Consider the following 14109-nt stretch of genomic DNA (forward strand, 5'->3'; position numbering starts at 1 on the left):
ATGTGCCCACATGCATCACAAGCACACCTGGCCCCTCTGGAAGTCAGAAGAGGGTATGGGAGCCCATGGGACTGAAGTGACAGAGGCTGTGAGCTGCTGCCTGGGTCCTGGGGATCAACTTTGTGTCAGGCTTTCAACCACGGAGTCATCGCTCTAGCTCTACCGATCAGACTTTTGACAAAAAAAAAAAAAAAAAATCTGCTTCAATTAAGGTAAAAGCCAGATAACAAGGCCACAGAGTTGGGGGTACCTGCCTTAGCCCTGTTCCCTGTCCCCACATGCTTCTTCCTTCACTATGGGGCCCTGTATCACACATGTTCTTCTTTGTTCTCTATGTCTTAACTTTTACTTGACCAGTAATTCACACTTCAAAGGATTAGGTTTATTTAGGTCAGTCGTAACTTAGAACAAATGCAGACCAATGACATATCTTCTGGTTCCCAATATAGCTACACAATGAAACAGACCCTGACATTAGGTATAATTTGGATGGGAAATATTAAAATTAGAACATAAATAATGACAAAAGACAATAACGTTTACAAGTAGCTTGAGTACAGACTATTTCAAAACCAGTGTTTGTGTGACAACCAGTCTGAAAACTTAGGAGGAACTTTTTAAAAGTTTAAAATAAAAACAAATTTTGAAAGGGCACATAACATGAAGTCACAAGATAAAGTTTAATACATTTGATCATGTTAAGACACAAAACACAGCCAATCTAATCAAATTTCAGGCATGCATTTACATAAATATATTAAATTAAGAAAAGACATTATACACTTAAAAACATCCTTTCACCTAAAAAAACATTAAATCCACAGATCAACAATAAAGCCAATTCTCTGCATTTACCACTTTTCAAGATAACACAAATACACTTGTTAGAATTTATATGCATTATACATATATTATATATTACATAGATAGTGTGTATACATATGTAGTGTTTGTACATATAGATAAATATATATATACACGGGTGTGTGGACATGTACAGATACATAGAGATGTACTTGAGACCATCTGTACGACTCATCGCTGCTGGGGTCTAAGGCTCAGGCAAGCTGGAGCTAGTTGGAGTGAAAGTCTCTTTTGTTTTGGACATCTTAATCATCGCAGTGAACTTCCAGCCCTGTCCTTGCGCATGCCCTCGCCTCTCAACGGTGGGAGATTATATGAGGCACTTCAGCATTTATATTGCATTAATGAATAGATTGCTGGTTGAATCAAGAAAAACTGCATATTTTTACAGACCAATTTAGTGAAACCAGATTAGTTCAAACTCCGGAGGATCATGTGAGCCAGTAACCGTGCATATTAATTTTTAGAATGTTCTAGAAATCAGAAAGAGTTCCTAGCCTAGTCCTGATCCTTTCAACTGGCACCTGGGCTTCCTATCTGCTGCCTCTTATTAACAGAAACCCAAGGATGGATTGGTTCTGAAATGTCCTGTAACATATGGACAGACCGCTTTAATTGTCAATAAGCTGAGGGAAATAGACAACACAAAACACCAAAATATATGAGAATAATCAAACACAAAACCAATCCTTAACACCTAAACAAAAAACTCAACCATCACAGATAAATCCAGAGGACACCAGATTTTCCTGTTAGAATTCTTTTGTGCTTAGGGTCATGACTCAATAATTGTTTTCATTGTAATTAGGTAGATTTATTTTAAATAGTAGTCTGTTAGCCTGTCCCAGAGAATCGTGTTTCCCGAATTCTACAGTACTTCAGTATGACTGTTACTTCACGGTTCTTAGCAGCGTGCAGGCTCATACACATCCTCTGAGTAGAAAAAGATATGGGGATATCTGATACCCTCAGGTTGTCAATTTAGCTTTTCAAATTAATATGATGAAATGAACCTTCTGAACATGGATTCTTAGTTCATTCCAGAAAAGTCATGTCCAGATTTTAAGATCGTGGGGTAAAGAAGCATCCAATGTTTATTCTGGCACAGACCCGCCCCAGCCTAATCACACCTCATCCATGTGAATGGGAACAACTGATTAGCCAGCTTTCAGTCCAGAGAGAAATGTTCAAGACTGAATTTCTAACTGTGAAGAAAAATCTTATATTATTTGGTCACTGTGAATTGTCCATCATAATATATAGTGTATATATATTATTGAGATATAACATACATATACTATAGAGGAAATTTAAATATATACATTAGATTATACATATATTAGATGATAAAAAGCTATTCTTTTTACTTAAAAGAATGGTAGCCAACTGAGACAATATACTATATATAGGTATGTTTACTTGCCAGGACGTGGATATATGTTTTTCAAATCTATAAAGAATACATATTCAGAAAAGAAAACCCTGAATAAACAATGACATCTTACTTTGTGATGGACATGAAAAATTACCTTAGAATGAATGCTGAATTAGTACCGTTTTAAAAAATTTTACTGTTGACTGACAAAAACAAATGAGAAGTTTTAGGTATAAGGCTTTTTATTGATGCAAGAAATCTATTACTTATTTGCATCTTTTCAATTGGCTGATACATGCCCTAAATAAATTGTACGGGAAAACAAGGCAAAGAAAGGGTGGATCTTGGCTTCACACTTAATAGAACTTAAGGAAATGCCAATCTCATAAATGAAGAAATCTCTCCAAGGCTGCTAGAATTTTGGGAATCAAGCATCTAGCTTCACTTCATCTTCCCATGAGTCCTTTGTACTCTCCTAGGTGACCTCAAGCCCATTCCAGAAGTTACTCAGAGGAGATGGCACCAAGCAAGACAGGCAGGACTTGCTAAGACCCGTACCTGACAGGATGTAAGAACATGTTTTCAACATATAGATGTGTCTGCTCTTAGACTTTGTATCTCATTTCATGTCGTATTTCTAATCAGATGTGTGGCCCATTTGTGCTGGTGTGACAAAGAAAGACAGAGCAAATGCATGTCTCACATACGTAAAGGGGAGCTTGCTGGTGGGAATCCATCAATGTTCCCAGAAACAGTGCCACCACTTTCCCCAGGGAATAAAAATGTGTTCATTTTCTGGGCATATAAATTTGGTTGAGTTCTCTGACAGGCAGACCTCATGGCAGGGAGGATAAGTGTCTGAGGTCATCATCAAGACACTAGTTTCCTGCCAAATGGATTTGGAACAGTTTTCTTCAAAGTAGACTCTGTAGAGATGGTTGTCACTTTGATAGGAAGCAGCTAGGAGTGTCCTCCTGTCATCTCCAGCTTTCTACTACCGTGGTTCTCCTCTTTCTAGTGACTTTGCTGAAGACTGGCATGGGGCAACCTCGCTGGTGGATCTGTGTGCTTTTTGTCATTTCTTTCAATGACTGAAGTGGACCAGCTGCTGTGCTATTTCTCTACTCCTTAGTGGCACTGAACTTAAGTCAGCAAGCCTCCAGGAGAGAAAACAAAGGAAAACAAGCCCCAGCAAAATGTATAGGTATCTGTCCTGTGACAGGCATACGTGGTGCATCTGTTCAGGGAAACCAACATAAAATGCGGGAAAGTGGAGGAAGAAGAGATCCAAAGAGAGATGGTAGAAAGATACGGATGGAGGAGCAGAGAAGGGTGAGGGTGGAGAAAACTTAGGTAACACTCTAGACAGAGGCTCAGAAAGTAAAGTGACATACCTCCTTGACTGGCATACTTCCTCCCCTTACCAACTTAACCTGGGCTTCTCTCCTGTGCTAAGAGAAAGAAGAGGGACTCCTAGCAGATTGGTGTGTGCTCGGAAAGACCTCAGCTGCACAGCCACCTCCTACCTCATCTTCTCACCAAAGGACTCGTTGGATCCTTTGTGGTTCAGATAATTAAAACAAAGGCAGAAACAAACAAAATGACAGTATATTATTCTGTAGCCGTTCCCAAGACAGCCACTAGGGAAGCAATCACTACTCAGAGGCATGTAAATGATAAGGAAATAGTTTTCTAGCTGGGCTTTGTAGACATGCATAGATTCCTTTGCCCATCCTTCATGAAACTGATCAGTTAAATTGTAGAAACTTCTGAGTAAGCTTGCGAAATATCTTCCAATACCTAACATGAAAAGGTAAGAACGAAAACATTTTTGCCATCACTGAGCTTGCCTAGATGTCCCTCCTTTTGCAATTTAACGATATTTAGTTTTCCTATCATTGATTTATGTGCTTTGAATCAGGGCAAAAGCTTGGCAGCAATACTAGTAGGAGGGTTACTTCACACTTAGCTGGTACCTGGAGCTAAGCTCTAGGATGGGCAGGGGATAGTAACTGTTTATTTCTTCTTTGTCATACACAGCAGTGTTCACAGAAATGACATTCTTCCATTTTAGATTGTGTGCTTTGTTAGATGGGTAGATTTTGACTTTTAAATGATTAAACATTTATTTTTCTTAGCTCATACTTTTTTTTAAAACCAATTCCCATCTATCTCTCACAAATCATTTATGATAATCCCCAGTCATATATTTTAAAAAAACAACTTCAGGGAAGAGGTCAAAGAAAATTTTGGAATTTATCATGTAGTCTAAAACACACAGTCATCTAGAGTCATTGTTATCTACTTTCCTCCTAAGGACAGAAAGAATGGAGTCTAGAGACCCTTTGCTTGGGTTAAAGATCCTATCTTCTATAAAGAGAATTTGGTATTACATTTGAATAACTCATTATAGGAAACACAATAACATCTCTAAGTCACTTGAAAGAGAGCTATGTGAAACAGCTCTGTCTAGGTTGCTTGAGTAGAATGCCTACCCATGGAACATCTTCTCTTTAAGATGTAAAAAGAAGCACTTGGGCTTTAAGACTTTGCTGGATTTCCAGGGGTATCCTTCTTGATTTTGCTCAAACTGTGAGTGGGGGTATGTGTAATAAAACTGTACGATCTGACAGATTTAGACAGCTGGCTGCTTCATGAGACATTTGCCTTCTGTCAGTATCACCCATGCTGAATAGAGGATGATTTGATAGGAAGGTCTGCTTACAAAAATGGTGGTCAGGGCAGTTTTTCCTTTTGTTTAAATTGTAAACCTTTCTGTGATGGAATTCAGTAAAAGGACTACGAAGAGAAAGCCACAGAGACAAGGGGTTGCTCTTCACCTACAGATGCAGGTTACTGCATGGTTCATTGCGAGATTTGTCACAGTGCTGGGCCAACGGAGAGCTGGTGTGACGGCAGGGACTACCCTTTTTCTGGGGTGAGAGGGCAATTTGGTCTCCATGCTCATTTAGTCGCAAGACTTCTCTGAATAGACTGTCAATTGCAGCTAAATTGTGCACAATTATGCATGCACTTTTTAATGCAGGCTACTGTTCACTAAGCACCAAGATTTCTCAATCCATTTTCATTGGTGTGAGGTCATTGGAACCCCACGTAATCATATATGGAAGACAGGAGTAAGTGGAGCCAACAAATTGTTCTACCTTGTGGATTCCTTAGAATGTAATTGCAACTCTCTCCCTTAAAACAACAGAGGACTACTATCCGGGAGACTACTATTGTTGTTTCAGAATTAAGACTCATATTCCCGAGGATGGGGAGCCTGTGTGCAATATCATCCAGTGCTGAGCACTTATATGATTCTACAATTTGGATTCCAGAGGAATAGATGTCATGGTAGAGGGTGTGTGCTTATCACAGTCAGTAGTACAAAAACCCTTATACACTGTTAAAACCCAAACATGGAAAGATGGCAAATGGAAAACCATTAAGAAAAATGCCTGTCAGATGCTTGTAATTTAAGTCTAGAGTACATTATTTCTTTAAGAAAATCTGAACAGAGCATTGGTAGGAAATTGATCGAGGCGAGAACCAAACGGGGTTGTCCCAGCATCCTGAAGGGACCTATGCACTGGGAGTTTGTGATGTCAAGAATGAGGATCCTAAGAATCTGCACTTGGCAGCTTACACAACCTGAGCTGGCTACGAACGAGCAGGTCATTCTCCATGGAGGGTGGATTTAGAGTGCACGCCCGTAAGCTTTTAATCCCTCAGACTGACAGACTGGCTGTGGCGGAAGCACTTCAGAGTACCACAATGCTGGCACTCTGGAAGGACTGGCTGCTTCCTTGCTTTTCCCTCTGACCAGCATGATTACATGTCGGCATAAGGACACACTGCTAGACTAGATCCACAGCACATTAGAGGCTGTTTGCTTTCCTGCTCCCCTTATTTCCAATTAATCTGGTGAAAATGTAACTTTAGTATTTTACAGGACAGGGGAAAGGTGTTTCATCTAGGTGATGTCTATATTATAAAAATAAGATAAAAAATATCAATATGTAACACAAACCCAGTGCCTATTGTTACACAAAATATACAATAGAAGCGGTCTATTCAGGAAGATTGCTTTTTCAAATAGGTCATTCTGATTTAATCATGAAACATTTGAAAACCATCTTGAGATTAAGCTGAAGTAGCTAGAGTGATCTATCAAATAAAACAGTAAATGTGCAACATTCTGTGATAGACCCATCACCCGAAATGAAGCTGACAACCTAACATCAAGTTACTTGTTCAGAAATTCACCAAGGAGTTTGGAAACATGCTCTCTTATTATAGACCTTTAATATAAAAATATTTCCACCACATTGCACAATAACATTTCAAAAGCCTACTATGGTTGACTTTAGTAATCATAGACAGAAATTTCCCAGGAACTAAAAGAATATCTTCTGGTGCCATAAACATTCTGTGATCAATCCACAATGGAACTTCTGTGTGACACAGTCCACACTAGGAAGTAGATATCAAAAAAGAAAAAGAAAAACAAACCAAAACCTTGAGTTTGGGGATTGTGTGTGTGCACACGTGTGGACGTGTGCATGTGAACAAACGTGCAACATACACACTGAAATCTGCACATTTCTGGAAATTGCTTTTAAGTTACTAAAAGAGAATGAACTCACAGGAGTGTGTAGCAGGAGGAGAGTCTCTCTTTTTAATGACAAGATCAAATAAATGCCCACCAGGAAGGAATACTCAAACTGTCCCAGAAACTATACAATGTAACTTGTAAGATCCAGCAAATAAGATGTCATGTCAATGATCTGATCCAGAATACCTGCCCTGGTAACTCTGCGGATGCTTCTGTCCACTTGTTCACACTGAGGACCAAGGTAGCCTTTTTTACAGAGACACTTGTTCGGTCTCACACAGACCCCTCCGTGACGACACGCTGGCTCACATTTGGCTGCAAGAAAGAAAACAGCTTGAGTGTTCTTAATCTTCACGCCGGAAGCCATCCACGGATGAGGTCAAGTATTTGATTAGTAAGGAAAGGTAGAAAAAGAAGGCGGAAGACAGTCACAAAATGGTGGGCAGAGGAATATGCAGGCAGGACAGTTTCCAGACACGCAGGTTTTTAGGGACAGGAACCGAGCTAAATGGCCGGGTGTCAGCACACTGAGAAGCAGAGCTCGTGAGAAACTACTGCGGTTGCCGGGCGGTGGTGGCGCACGCCTTTAATCCTAGCACTTGGGAGGCAGAGGCAGGCGGATCTCTGTGAGTTCGAGACCAGCCTGGTCTACAAGAGCTAGTTCCAGGACAGGCTCCAAAACCACAGAGAAATCCTGTCTCGAAAAACCAAAAAAAAAAAGAAACTACTGCGGTCATTTGAAGAAGTGGTACTAACACAAATGTCAGCCCTTTCAGCTCCTGCTCCAAGGGGCATTTCAGCCAACAGCAACGCCCTTCCTCCAGGTAGGACACATGGGAGGGAGAGAGGCTGGCCTTGAGAAAGGGGACGCGGGCTGGAACACTTCCACTGTGACACTGAAATAAAGTCAGTTTGGGACTGAAGCTGTATCAGTATCATGCATCTGGTCTCCCTGGCAATCCCTGCTTCCCATGCTAAGACGGGATGAACAGGCATATTGGTCTCTGAGTATGTCTGAAGTCCCATCCTGGGCTCAGTGCAAGAGAAAGGCATCTGAACAATGCCTTTAGGGCTGTTTTATAGCATAGAGTCTGTTTATTAAACCATTTTCCTACTATCATAGAGGAAGAGAAAGTGAAGGTTTACCGCTAAAATGGTACAGAGAGAGACAGTTTGATAGAGTCATTACTTGTCACTTATTGGTGAGTCTAGGGGTGGAGCCACCACAGACAAAATAAAATTCTTTGAATACATTTCCTTGTCAAGATTGGGATCACTTTTGTCTTTTCAGATACAGTATTGAAAATTCATGACTCTGGGACTGAGCCATGGAAAAGAAAGCATAAAGAAAAAAATGAAAATAATTTTCTCTTTCAAATTTATGGAAGATGTGTGAATCACCTGGGTGTATAAATAAAATTCTTCATTGGAGACATCTCAGATTATTTTTATAAAGTGTTTAGTTTTTCTTATTTATTGAAAATATTTAAACTTAATCAGGAGAAAATCTTAATTGAGAAGATTCTATAGAAACAAAACAAATGTTAACCAAAATGAACCAACATGAACATGTTTCTCTTGTTGCTGTTTAACATATTGGTACTTAACATAATTCATTTACCCCCAGTTTAAGCATGCTGTCCAGAGAAGATGCTCAGAAAATATTTTTTTAAGCTACATTTGTTTGAGGTAACACAGCAGTTAGACAGAGTGCAATGAAGCTAACAGAACTGGCTGCTATATGAAGAAACAAGGGGGTACATATCAAACACAAAAAGAAGTGAGGAACAATGCCCAGGCGTATGACTATCATTGAATTCGTACATTGATTCTTAATTTTGTGCTCAACTGACCAAGAGGGAGATGGACTTAAATAGCTACCTGGATTCTGCTGAGTTGTAATTATGTCTGTCACCTCAGTTTGTCGCTCTAATTCTAATCAGATATTAGTAATGTTACGAAATGGCAAAAGCAATTTAAGCTAAAATATGACTCTTAAGTATTGATTGTTTAAGCTAAAATATGTACTGTCTATATGACTCTTAAGTATTAATTGCTTTTGTTAGGCAATGTGGGAGATGGACAAGTCATAATTATAATATATCTTGAAACGAATACATCTTTAGAATAAAAAATCAGCATTTATGTGTCAAGAGAAATATTAAATATTAATTTAGATTTTGGTTTTCATTGGCAGGGTATACTTTGCTGTGTAAGACTGTACGGGTCAAGATCACTACTGATTAATGTGTGCACATGCCTTGCTGAATTTGTATTTAAGTTTCTAAGTTCATTTACTTTTCTTTTTTATTTATTTATGTATCTGAGTGTTCTGTCCTTCTGTATGTGTGCAGGACAGAAAAGGGAGGGCATCAGATCCCTCTGTAGTGGGTGCTGGGAATTGAACCTAGGACCTCTGAAAGGGCAGCTGGTGCTCTTAACCACCGAGCCATCTCCCCAGTCCTTATTCATTTTTCTTAACTTCACCCCGATTAGCGTTTAACATAGCACTAAATGGAGGGAATGTCACACGAAGGGCTAGAGCCTCGCACATAGATGTGCTTCGGTCCCTTTGAGCCGCTGTGCACTTTACGATGAGGCACGGGGCAGAGAAGAGTAGAAGAGTGTTTGTTTAACAGGCGCCTAGATAACTGCGTTTTCCCCTTTTAGCCAGACCCCCTCCCCACCCTGAGAACCTCTGCTCCCAGCATGCCGCAGTTAGATGCAAGCAGAGAAGCTAGAGTGGGCATTGGTGGAGTGTCTGGAAAATGCTTGCAGTTGGCCAGGGCTTGGCAAGCACTAACTCTTTAGCGGTGTGAACACTGCAAATGTAACTCTGTGGTGTGCTGTTTTCATTTTTCTTCGTTTGTGAAATGATCCAGTCATTTAAAGATCTTTTATGTTTTTGATTACCTGAAATATATGAACAGCCCATATTAAAACAGGAAAGGTTCCATTTGTACCTTCAGAAAGAGATATCTTAAAGCACCAGCCACTGGATACTAGATGGCTCTAGAGATTGATGCTAGTTTCTCAAGCACCAAGGGCCACTTCCAGTGTCCCAGATGATAACAGAAATACTAACCAATTCTGCAGAAGTCTCCTTCCCAGCCTGGACTGCAGCAGCACTTGCCCGTGGGGGTGTAATAGCCATTCCGACAGAGCCGGGAGCAATCCGAGGTCAGGGTCTGTGCAGGTTGAACCGTGACTCTGCATTCCTCAGGCATTAAAGGTCTGCACCCCAAAACAAGAGTTGACATAGCACATCAGTTGAAAACCAGTATGATGAAACTTAGTGATCTTATTGCTTACTAAGGATGTTTGTTGCTTTCAAAAGAGATCTTTTTTGTCAAGTGATACAGTCAACTCACAGCTTCAGAACAGAAAATCACACCAGTGATGTGAAGTAGCCTAAGAAACTTTATTACCATCAAAGTTCTCCATAAAAACATAAGAAGAATAATATAGCTCTTTTGTATTCGTTACAGTTCTAGAAACTATAATGTTAAATGTTTAAAATTGGTATTTGACAGTATGTGTGTTTGTGTGCATGCATGTGTGCAGATGTGTGTGTGTATGTGTGTGTATGGGTGTGCACGTGCCATGGTTGTGTGTAGGTTAGAGGTCAACCCTGTGATGTCAGGTCTCTCTTTTCACCTTTTCATGGTTTTGGAGATGGCGCTCATGCCATTAGGCTGGCTCAGCGAGGGCTTTTACTCTCTGAGCCTTTTTGCCAGCACTCAAACTGCACTTTTAAAAATAGATGGGCACGAATGTTTTGAAGCTTTCTTCCACGACGATCCATAAACACTTTTATAGATAGCACCTGGTAGTTCCTTCTTGTGATTGGCCTGGCTGGCAGTATCCCAGGGCTGGTTATGTCTGTCGTAGTGAACACTGGCTGCCTAACAAACAGGAATGAATCCCTTCTGTTCTCTTCTCTCGTCTTTCTTTTTAATGGTTCTTGGGGTCACACCCAGGGCTTTGAACACATTAGGTGCATGTACTTCTGCTGAGTTACATGTCTTCACTTCTCTCTGCCCTCCACAGTCTTGTCTTTTGGGGCAGGGCCTCTTAGTACCTCTCTCTTTCTTGTCTGTCTGTCTGTCTCTCTCTGTCTCTGTCTTTCTCTCGTTCTCTCTCTGTCTCCATTTGTGGCAGGGTCTCCCCATCTCTCTGTCTCTGTCTTTCTTGCCTTTTGGGGAAGGGTCTCACTGTAGTTCGGGCTGACCTCAGATTCGTTTGTAGATTGGACTTTAACTGGACAATCGCTTGCTTTAGTCTCTCAATTACCAGGATTACAGTTGTGTGCCAAAGCACCCGGATCGTTTTGTATTTATTTTGAGATAACAGCCTTCTGATTTGTTCTCCTCGAAAGATATCCTAATATGCATGTGTAGGTGAACATTTATGCTACTGAGTAAAAATTTAAACTATGAATGCCAAGAAAGGTATATAGAATAGAGATTTTATTAATTATATAAAGTCAAATTAATTTTTTGTATGTAATAATTTAATTAACTCCTGTTATAAAGAGAAAGAATGTTAATAACAAGCACACATATCTCATTTGTGATGTGAAACTTCATGCATTTGTATGAATTCTTCTACACTGTTGTCATTTATAGAGAAAGTTAAGCCATCAAAGATTTTTAAATTATTCTTCTGCTTCCTTTTCTTTAGTTCTGATCTTAAAGGTGTCTATCACCACACCCTGACCAACTGATAAACTTTTATGTCATCAACATAAAACTAACCCCCCATAAAACCCCCAAAATTTACTGTATTTTATTGCCTACCAATCCTTACTTATAGTATAGTTACATTTATTTATTATATATTATTATAGCATTATATATACTAATATAAATGATGTGCTTTTATACTAGCTATAATATTAGAACATCAAAGGCTAAAATGTCAAGGTCACCACATCTAAAGACAGGGATTTGTTTCCTTCTCCAGAGAAGAGGCAAGCCAACATATTTAAATTCATTTCTCTAGGATGATGTTTGATCAAGTCTGACAAAGATCTTTGGTAAAGTCATGTGCTCCTTCCCCTCCCTCCCCATGATGTTTGCTATGGTTACAGCCTCCTTTCCAGTAAATAGACAGACTCCTTTACATGGACTGAAGGAGGAGGAGGAGGGACAAGGTAGTGCATAAATACCACCTAGCCATACCTAGAGTACAGCTAAGCAGAAATAGTGTGCATCTGTCATACGGTAACTAACTCGAACATTATTTTCATTGGCCTAGAAAATTGTGTGTTTAGTATATAATCTAATTAGAATCATTTGAATAGTTCTGTTCTTTTAAACAATCATTTTTTTTTAAGCCTCTGGACTCTGAGTTCTACTGAATGGAGTCAGAAGTAACTTTCAAAACAGAAAATATAGACAACAGGGTGTTTGGCCTTGCAATAAAAAAAAATAAAAAACAAAAAAACAAAACAAAACAAACAAAAAAAAACAAAACACTGAGTCTATGTGATGACAGCTATCCCCACAGCTCTTAAGCTTAATTCGAGTCAGAAAAACATATTTCCTCATCTCCTGACATGACAGATAATAAAACACTAAGGGACTATCACAGAAAATTGTCCAACAGTCTGCAATTTATAAAATATTGTTTTCAGAAAGTTAAGGCATTTTCTCAGAAACCCGCTGTGGCTGGATTTGCATAGTGATGCAAAGGTTTGGACACTTCTTTGAATGAGGAGGGACAATGGGAAGCATAGGTCATTTCCAACACACACTGTCTGTATTGACTTTCTGTGACTAGAAAAGGCCAGCAGTGGCTGTCTCGGGTAGTGGGATTTGGGGTGGTTTTAATTTAATGTCATGTAATTTAATGAATGAAGAAATAAATTAATAGATGAAACATCTCCTGTCAGCGTGTGTTGAATCCTCTCCTTCTGAGTGAGTAGTGTTGACATCCATTTTGCATTTCACCAAAAAAGGGTCATTCTTAATTTTTTCAACAGTATACACATTTCAAATCCATTCTCTTATAAAACCAGACACGTAAACCTTAAATGCAGCTTACTTATAAAATACTGGCCCACTAGAGGTTTTAGCAGATTGGGTAGTCCCATGGCTTCTGTTGATGACTTCCTGAAGGGGTGGAGGATATAAGCACTGCCTTACTCCAGTCACTTACAGTCATGCAGAGCTCATGGAAAGTGTCTCCTAGCTATCCTCACATTTCTGAAGCCGTTCCTCTTCCATAGTTCTCCCATTCTCAACAGCTAAGAGAAATCAGTTGTCTAAACCTTCGTTACTCACAGTCTAGGCTCCGATGAATGGCAGCTAGCAAGATGGTAGGAAGAGTCAAGAGCTCTTCTAACTGGGGGCCATTTCCTAACCAGAAGCAGCGAATGCAGTCGTTATGAATTAGTGTGTTCAGGAGCTTCCGTACCGAAAGCTTTGGAATCTTATAACTGGGTGGAGTCTGTTCTCGGCAGCCATCTTGCTATACCATGACAGCTAATCTTATGGTTTAGTGGATTCCCCAAGTGTGTGATACCCTGCAATCACCTTACTGCTCCCTGTGTCTAAAGGCAGTCTCAGGTCCGCTGCTTCAAGAGGGGGAGGAGATGGAAGCTGCTTATGACTGTGTAGATCTGCCTGTTACCCATTTGTGTAAGTCAAGGCAGAGAAATGACCCCCGAGTGCTGGCTCTCTTGGGGAAACCTTGTTCCTAGTGTCATCTTCAAAGGTCAATGCACACATAAATTGCTTTTCTTCCTATGATGGTCTTCGGTCTGGTTAGTCAGTGCAACAGTTTTCTTTTACAGGGTACTCATGAGGATAGAATTTTTAGAAAGCAAAGGATTGACAGCAATGTGTGACTGTCCACAGACACCGTGTAACCAATTTTGAAGTTGCCCTTGACAATTTATCAATTCTGTTGGGGTGTGAGGACTCTTCCTCATCTGGAGCATAGTCATGGTCCAGGTTCAACACAAAGAGGGACTCTCCTGTGTGACCGGGAAACAGCCATCTTCTTGGGATATGGGGTCCGTGTGAACAGGAAGAGGTGCTTTTTTTTGTTTTGTTTTGGCTTTTACCAGCGTTCTCCTCTTTGGAGCATGATGAGATCTTGAACGCTTTTGAGGCCCTGAGTCTATTCCAGTTTCCAGTCATTCCTGAGTCCCCGACAAGTGCTCCCAGGGATGGTAGACTTCAATTCAAGAATAACTATAATTTTGCATAGGTCATATTATATGTAATCTCATTGTAACTTTTTA

The 14109-nt window shown here is 40.0% G+C and overlaps 1 protein-coding gene across 1 annotated transcript in view; it reads right to left on the minus strand.

Moving 5' to 3' along the window:
- Positions 1 to 372: 372 nt before the first annotated feature.
- The window catches only part of Hhip (hedgehog interacting protein), a 92560-nt gene continuing 78823 nt past the window's right edge, over positions 373 to 14109 (minus strand). The window contains exons 12-13 of the mRNA XM_057753709.1: positions 9943 to 10091; positions 373 to 7172 (exon numbers count right to left, since the gene is read on the minus strand). Coding sequence (XP_057609692.1) covers positions 6979 to 7172; positions 9943 to 10091 — 343 coding nt within the window. The 3' untranslated portion in view covers positions 373 to 6978. The remainder of the gene's footprint in view (positions 7173 to 9942; positions 10092 to 14109) is intronic.

This window comes from Chionomys nivalis, chromosome 21 (assembly GCF_950005125.1).
Source record: "Chionomys nivalis chromosome 21, mChiNiv1.1, whole genome shotgun sequence".
Taxonomy (NCBI): domain Eukaryota; kingdom Metazoa; phylum Chordata; class Mammalia; order Rodentia; family Cricetidae; genus Chionomys; species Chionomys nivalis.